Below are 8407 nucleotides of genomic sequence, written 5' to 3'. Positions count from 1 at the left end.
ACCACTTCCAACAACGTGCTCCGTCACGCGCCCCGCTATTTCGACTAAAACCACAAGGAAACAACTTGTCGCGTGCAATCTTTTTTCTTTCTTTCTCTTTTACAGGCACATAAAAAATAGCACAACAAACCACAAAGCATAACCCATTCATAAGAAGGCTACAACTCACCATCAGTGCACGTGAAATCAGCAATGACGAGCCAGAGCACAAGGAGCGCAGCCCGGAACCTACAGCGGACAAAGGGGCCCAGAAGTGAGGGCATCTTCGTGGTTTTTAATCACCGAAGTTTAAAAAGACAGAGAAGTAGGGACAAAACAGCGGCACGCCGGTCGTTTTTAGGTCCTATGAGTGTCCTCTGTATCACTTAGAGGCTTTTTTCACAACGCACAAGTGTTTTATTCAGTACATATCCTCCTGCCGCGCCGTGGCCATCAGCATCCTGGTCGTGCGTCTTCGTTGCTCAGAACAACGCATCACAGGTGTGGTGGATAAACTGCTGCCTTGCACGCCACCGAGGGTTTACTGTAGCCTGTACTGTATTTCTCCAAAACCGCTATCCCTTCAAAACTCTCCCTCTGTCTCTGAGTCGAAGAGGGAGACGGTTTCTGTCGGTTCTTGTCACTTTGCAGCCTTCGTGTGGAAGAAAACCTTCAACAAATGCGGAAATTTTAAGAATTGGCATCAGAGGACAGAACATCTGCTTGCACAGCAATGCTGGAGTGCTGAGAGTCGGGGAAGGTATACGCTGCGATAAGCAGAGGAGCAAAACCAGGAACGGATTCTGCTGGCTTGCTGGGAATGGAGCGTCCTGAGCGTGCCCCACTGCTATCCTGTTTCTTAGGCAAATATTTACATATCATCAATAGGCATAACTAACCACACACTGACAATACACAAAAGAATGGATATTATTTCATCCGTACTCTTGCAAGTGTGCTTTTCATATTCTCTGCCTTACATGAAAATGATGGATATGTCATTCCATCCTGCATGATAGGAATCACATCTCTGCTTTGCATACAAATTCACACAAATCACATCTACATGTCATTGAGTTTCAGTTAGATATCCCTCTGGATTGTCTTGAGGTTTTTGTGCCTGCTGCAGTACATCAGTGATGGACAAACACAAACGAAGAAGCGTGAGGATTAGGGCTCCCATGAGTGTACACCTGTCAGGAAACTCAGACTTGAATGTGACTTATACTCCAGATAGCTTTTCCTCATTTTCTGTGGGTGTCAGTGGAGTGATTATCAGGCTGTTCGGCCATGCCTTTTACCATGCTGCCCTGAAATCAACAGCAGATTATTAATCCACTTTAAAAGGGGGGAAGGGTTGTGTCTTTGTTTATCCATTTCTTCCACTCCCACATATAGTCAGCAGAATATTAAGTAGAAGCACAGAGCTGGACCACTGTCTTCCAGCTAATTATGGCGCTCATGTAGATGGATGATTCCTTAGATAGAGCTCAGCTATTGCAGCCTACAAACTCATTAAGCTCTCTCTCTCTGTCCAACATCCTCTGCTAAAGGTCAAAGTCACAGTCAGAATGACAGACACATGCGTGCACATGCAAAAAGGCGCAGCCTCACAGCCATCTAGTTCACAATCAAACCCTCACAGGCACTGTGCATGTAAGGGAGGCAGATGCAAGACAGCCAAATGGAAGGGAATGACTCAGCCTTGGTCACTTGTGAGGTTGCTCGTAATGATCTCTCTCATTCTACTAATCTGCTCTGAGTCCTATCAGGCAGTGCAAGCTGGAGAGTGTCTCTTCCAGTCACTGCATGTGCCTCTTTTTCTGAACAAGCACCCAAGCTACATGCATTTCAAATGAGGATCTGCAAATATGTAAATGCCTAGCCAGTTATATTATCTCCTCTTACAGGGAAAAAATTGTGGTTCAGCTTTTTAAAGGAATTATCAGAGTGTGTTTTCTTGCTGTGGCATGTGTTTGCTGAGTTAAAGCAGGGCATAACCTCCTCCACACTCTTCTGGGCACAGCATCGTCCTCTTCAGCTTCCTCAATCAAGCTACAATGAACAATCACAGCTCTTTTGGGAGTTGACACAACTCGGTTGTTCATCGATCTGTGGTGTTGTAATTAATTTTCCCTCCGTCGTTGGCTTGAGTTACAATATCCTGAGACTTGAAACAGCTTGTTCTCCTACAATCAATCACAAAACTAAAACAGAACCATCATTTCTTTTGTAGTGTCTTGAATGAGTCACAGCAGCTATGATCCAAAGAGACCATCCTCAATGACCTGACGTGTGTTAAGAAAGCAACATGGTTTGTGTTTGTGTTCTTCCATAAACCAAGAAATTACACTTCCAACGTATGCAACCTATAAAGACAGCTGATTCGCTCAGTCGATATCTATCGATCTGTAGAAGGTGTCCAGCATGAAATTAATATTATTTATTGTTTACAAACAATACACGAAGTCCCTTGAGGGGGAAGCTGTGCAGGCCACGACAGTCTACACTCCAGCACAGGCTTGTGAAGCAGGAGGAAGAGTGTATCAGCTTCCATCATGACCACAGCTTCACAGCCTATTGTTTTGTTTATATCAAATTAAACTGCAATTCTACTCCAGAGAGATATAATTGACCACAGTCTTAGATTAAATGACTGTAAAGATCTTAATAAGCCATCAGCGGATTGCATGTTACATGGCAAAGCACTTGTGAGGATGCAGTCCAGTGAGAGTGAAATTGAGGTTTAGATTTGCATGCCACAGCATTTTAGCCATTAATTACATGCAAAAATAACTGTATGATAATCAATAGTGTATCAGTTTAATTAAACATTATTGATATGGGGTTAGGAAAATTAATTCAAAAGCAGACGAGCCCCAGTGATGTTAGGAGGATATATATTACTTTGATATCATAACATCTCTAATGGGTCTTTCAGACATTTAGTAGATTTTAATGAATGTAGGTGACCAAGTCTTCCATTGAATCCCTTTTAATCTTTAAGTACAATAAGAGCCTTCATCACTACATTAGTAACACAACTCCTGGTTATTTTATCTGTTGAGGGTTTTACCACTTTAGTCAAAATCCAATGATTTGGATGTGCAGTGCATTGCTTTTTACTTTACTTAATTAAGTGCACTCACACAACTGTAGATGAAATAGCCATCAAGAAATCTCACCACATATTTGAATGAGAAGCATAACCAAATGAAATGGAGAGATGGAGTGTTTAAAAAACAGAGAGGAAGAAAGTGGAGGGAATGGTGGTGAAGGGGGATGAGAGATGAAGGAGCCCACTGAAGGTCTCTCATTTCAGCAGCACAGACTGCTGATGAAGCTGAACTTCCAATATCCTGCCACTTCAGCTCTGATGATTTCTCAATTTTACAGATATGGCCTGAGAATATTATTTGATGAAAATGTAAAATGGGATAACCACCAAATCATATGATATGGGCTGCATTTTAATCCATGACTATAAATCAAAAGCAGACACTCTAAAAATTAGCTGATTTTTTTTTCTTTTTTTTTTCGATTGAAAGTAGCACCCCCCTGACTCGGAGGAATCAAGGGTGTCCCGTCGTTCCCTGAGATTAAGATTTTCTTTCATGCAGATTCTTCACATTCTTTACAGGTTCAAGAGCTGGGCTGTTGAAAGCAGAGCAGGGAATGCTGGAGTGTAGACTTGTTTTAAAAGGGAATTCAAACAATTTATTCATAGAATGTCTTTCCAACACAAATAGATTCCCCTAATCTAAAACATTGCCTGAGTGTTTGGAAATATATGATGATTTCATTTTCCCTCAGTCTCAGGGTCATAAATAAATTTGCATTTGGTCAGCAAAATGGACTAACTGACTTGTAATTAATCAAAACCACTGCTGTGAACTTAAACAGCTCAATGCATGGTCACTTTTTATATATAGAGTTGCTTTGCTGCTCTGTGCCACAAGAAGTACAGGATAAAAAAAAAAAGAACACACACATTTTGAAGAACTCATAAATCAGTAAATGACAGAAGGAGGAGCAGACATTAATTCTGAAGACATACATTTGCACATAAGGAGCACATTGTGTGCCAATATGAATGTTATTGTAAAGAAAGATCAACGAAACACTTAAAGTGTCCAATTATGTCCAAATGAGGTGCAATTTGCCCAGAAAAGATCCAGTAAAGCAGGATGTGCACTCTTTTTCAACTTAGAATGGTGCTTTATTAATTCAAATGCCTGTATTACTCAGAAAGAGCAGTAGTATGACTTCACTGTAATCTCTTCAATAGACAATGGGTGACAATGAAGAGTGTCAAGCTGTACAGATTTTTCCCACACAATGTTTCCGCCTTTATCTACATTTCATTCTTAACCCCCCCAAAAAAAGATTTCCTGAAATGTATTTCCTGGACCTGTATTCTCTTGTTGTTTTGAATGTGACATTGTGTAAGCATGTGCAGGAGAAGAGACTTTGAATGATGTTGAATGTTTTATGGCTCCCTGCTTTTGTTTTAGTCCCTGGCAGAGCTGCTACTGCAGAACCTCATCTACTGAACCACTGCTGAATGTGACAGTGTAGGAGTAACCCACAGGCTAGCCACATTTTACATATGAGAAACTTGACCTAAAAATGTAGCACTTAGGATGGGGAAAAAAAAGCTCTGTGTCAATAAAAAGAATTTCAAGGTATGTCTGGTGTCTAGTCTCCTGTATCATTTCCATAGAGCCACTTTCTATTCTGACTTGGTATGTGGCATTCTTTATATATTACAAATACTGTGGTGTAAATGTGGCCCCAAGTAAGAAAACAAATTTCTTTAAAGCCTTTATTAAATGCTTGTTGCTGCATGTAAACATTATATTAAGAAGTTGGAATGCAATCTCATTATCTCTGTTTCTTACCATTCTTTTTGATGAATAAATTAATAACTTGGAATATTGAACATCAGACATTTTTGAAAAAATACTTCAGTCAATAACACAGGTACAAAATAGTATCTGTAAATGTTGTTTTTCTCCATGCATTTGATGGAGAAACATATGTGGAAGATTCAGTCGGACTCGGGAAGTAATTACTTTACAGTGAAGTAATCAACTAATGCTTTCATTTACATTAGCAGCGGTGTATGTTCACAAATACTAAATACAAAAAAATTTACTCAAATTCAGTCAGCATTAAAGCTAAAAATCCATTAAGTTGAATCTGTGTAATATTCTAATGAAATGTAATCATAAGAACATAGCTTCTATTGTGTGTGTTTTTAATCCATAAACTTAGTGTACCTTAAACATTAAAGGTAGACTTTCTCTTCTCGCCTATTTTTTAAGTTAGGTCATGTATTTGTAACAGTTTGTTGTATAAGCTATTTCATTTAAGTAATGTAAAAATCTCTTTTCCCTCCTACACTTATAGAAATAAGGATCTAATTTCTTTGCCTAAACGCATCTTTATCAGTAAATTAGGTTGTAAAATACAGAAAGAGCTCTTGAGATAAATTCTGTTTGATTTTAAAGGAAGAAAGTTATTAATGTCAACCAAAAATACAAAGGCCTACTTGTATATTTGATGACTAACCGGTACTGTATAGTCAAATAGGCTGAACTTATAACCTATTCTATACATTTTAAAGTCTTATTAAACTTAGTGGTATGATATGTTTTAATGCAAGGTATTTTGTTCTTACTTAATCAGTGAAATACAGATATATGCTTTCACCTGCCATTATATTTAATCTTCTTTGTTTTTTTCTTTTTAATAATCATGTTAACAGTTTTATTGCTAAATTATTTCCTTTTTTTTTAAATATTTACCACTGTGTAACATTCCCTCACCTTCTAACAACAGTCTGAAAATGTTTGGAAACTGAGGAAACCAGTTGTAGGACCTTTGAGAGAAGATTGTTGCCCAATTCTTGTCTGATATAAAATTCTACCTCCTCAACAGTCCTGAGTCTTCTCTCTCATAAAGGCAGGCCAGTCCACTATCTATATACTGTTATGACATATGTTGTATGCCATTGTTTACTGTAACTAAAATATACAAAGCTTGAAAAATACATAATCTTGATGGAAGAATATTGTTCTAAAACCTGTGAATATATTTTCAGCATTGATGGTTGCTTTTTGAAATTTTCAGGTTGCTGCCATTGCCCATCTTTACTTCTGACAGACTCTGCATCTATACAGTACTCTATCGTGTTATTAACTGGTTGCCAAGTTAACACTTGGTCATGGCAATAGTCACAACTAAATGTTTTTAAGGTACTTAGCCTACTCTCCATGTTTCAACCTTTCTAAAATTAATTGTCGCCATTAAATTTAAGATGAGCTAAAGTTTTTCATGAAGGTACATGTTTTATGTTCTAGTACATAAAAACACATTTTGTCACAATGGAAGAATTCTTCTTTGAAAGGTCTAAACAACAAGCAACAACAATGATTTTAAGGTACAGTGCTTGTACATCACTAGAGTGCAGATGAGAAAAAAAACCAAGTGTAATCTATGGGACCATCCCTGCATCTGGATTTCAAATTACATACTGATAACAGCTTAACTCTAGCCACAACCATTTTAGGAGTGTGGACGTACATATGGTCTTTAAAGCAAACTGGGGAACACAAAACTTACAGTGGGCTTCTTTTCATGTTTTTGCATGTTGCAACTGTGAAAGTATCTTTTAAGACAGCAAATTAGTTCTGCACATCTGACAATGTGCTTGTCTGTCACACCAGCAATCATTTACTAATATCGCTCATGTTTTTATAAAAATCCAGGCTGTCACATCTTAAATTCATTTTCAAATCCAGTGAGCAATTTAATTAACAACAGAGGTGTACAGAAAAACTTGGCTTCTCTAACACAAGTTCAGTCCTCCAAAATGTGTTCAGGGAGAACATCTGTGCAAAATAAGGGTAAATTTCATTTCTATAAATAGCAATCAAAATGGGTGCAAATGTCTCAGAATAGATGTGCATATAATTCATTGTGTCAAGTATACACACATGTATATTTATATGCATTTACAAAGGATAACCAACAAAGGATAACCAGGGACTCAACTCACTCCAAGAATAAATGACACATTCATTTGTCAAACCACAGTTCAATACTGTCTTTGACATTTGACATGCAAATAGATACAGTTACTATGTTAATGGAAGGAATAGATTTTTCTGTCACACAACCCAACCGGTTCAATGACACTTTAATTAACTTATATTTTCTGAATGTGCAGATATGAGCAAGCTTTCAGTTAGATTTATGCTGCAATTACAGAATAATTAAACTCAGAGGCATTTCTTGGAAACCTTGTTCAACGCATTCTGACACCGGCCTGATGTGATCCATTTCTGCCTCTGACTGCATTCATCCACTGGGAGTTTTCAAAATAAACAGTAGTCAGTGGACAAAGCCTGTATGTGTTTAAATCTTTATTTTACCCCTCAGCCGCCGCTTGTGAGAAGTCCAATCTATTGGTCTGAACATGGTCGTGTAGAGATGTCAGAATGGCATCCGCAGAGACCAATCGGGAGGCGAGCAAATATATTGTTCATTCCTCACGATTCTTGTTCATTCAATTCTGGGGAAATTGCTTTGCCTCAAAAAAGGGTTGTCATTATTTTGTCACTCTGTGTCCCAGATGACATTTATGGCAAATAACCTCAGTGGCTAAAAAAAAAAAAAAAACCAAAAACCACCACATAGAATGTATGAAGCACATAAGGAAGCCAAATATTGACTGCATGATAAATTCACTCTGACCGAAACACTTGAAGATATCGAATAATTTGAAGAAAAGCTTTCACAAAATTGAAAATATTAACTTAAGTCAAGAATATGACTTGACCTGGACTTCAGTTTTCAATCTGAAATTCTTGACTTTAACCATTAAATCCGAGGAAAATAGTTTTTATCTTTAGCTGGTTTAACTTTAGTAAAATCATCACCACATCTCCTTCACACACATTTTAAGAAAAGCTATAAGGAAAGGAGCTTGTAGTATGTTGTCAAGGCCATGCAATTATTTTCATCATGTGACATAATTTTGAATCAGCTTTTAGCTATCCATGCATAAAGTCTTTTGCAAAACAGCCACAGAGTCATTGTGCGAGCGCTCGTGTATCGGGCACTGTACCTGCCAGAATAACAGATGGCTGCGCTACTGATGAAGCCAATTCAAAAAATGCAGCCTTCATATCAGCGCTGGGTTGTGGTAAAGGCTTGGAGTTTCTCTTTCTTCACACACATGCATGTAATTAAACACACTCTCATCAGAATGGTTGTAGCTTCATGTTTAAGGTTATTTTCCAGCTTCCAGTTGTGTGAATGTTATCTCAAGAGGTGAACCACCACAGATTATAGATTCAGCTGGTTTTGAAAATACCTCAAATTTACTAATCATACACACTGGTGGATTTGTAACTGAGGT

General features: G+C 38.0%; 1 protein-coding gene across 4 annotated transcripts in view; it reads right to left on the bottom strand.

The window, feature by feature from the left end:
* unc5a (unc-5 netrin receptor A) overlaps positions 1 to 730 on the bottom strand; it is a 152176-nt gene extending 151446 nt beyond the window's left edge. For all 4 annotated transcript variants that reach the window (XM_041990681.1, XM_041990682.1, XM_041990683.1 and 1 more), the window contains exon 1: positions 170 to 730. In XM_041990681.1, coding sequence (XP_041846615.1) covers positions 170 to 263 — 94 coding nt within the window. In that variant the 5' untranslated portion in view covers positions 264 to 730. The remainder of the gene's footprint in view (positions 1 to 169) is intronic.
* Between the last annotated feature and the right edge of the window lie 7677 nt (positions 731 to 8407).

This window comes from Melanotaenia boesemani, chromosome 7 (assembly GCF_017639745.1).
Source record: "Melanotaenia boesemani isolate fMelBoe1 chromosome 7, fMelBoe1.pri, whole genome shotgun sequence".
NCBI lineage: Eukaryota > Metazoa > Chordata > Actinopteri > Atheriniformes > Melanotaeniidae > Melanotaenia > Melanotaenia boesemani.
This window is presented reverse-complemented; position numbering and strand designations above follow the sequence as displayed.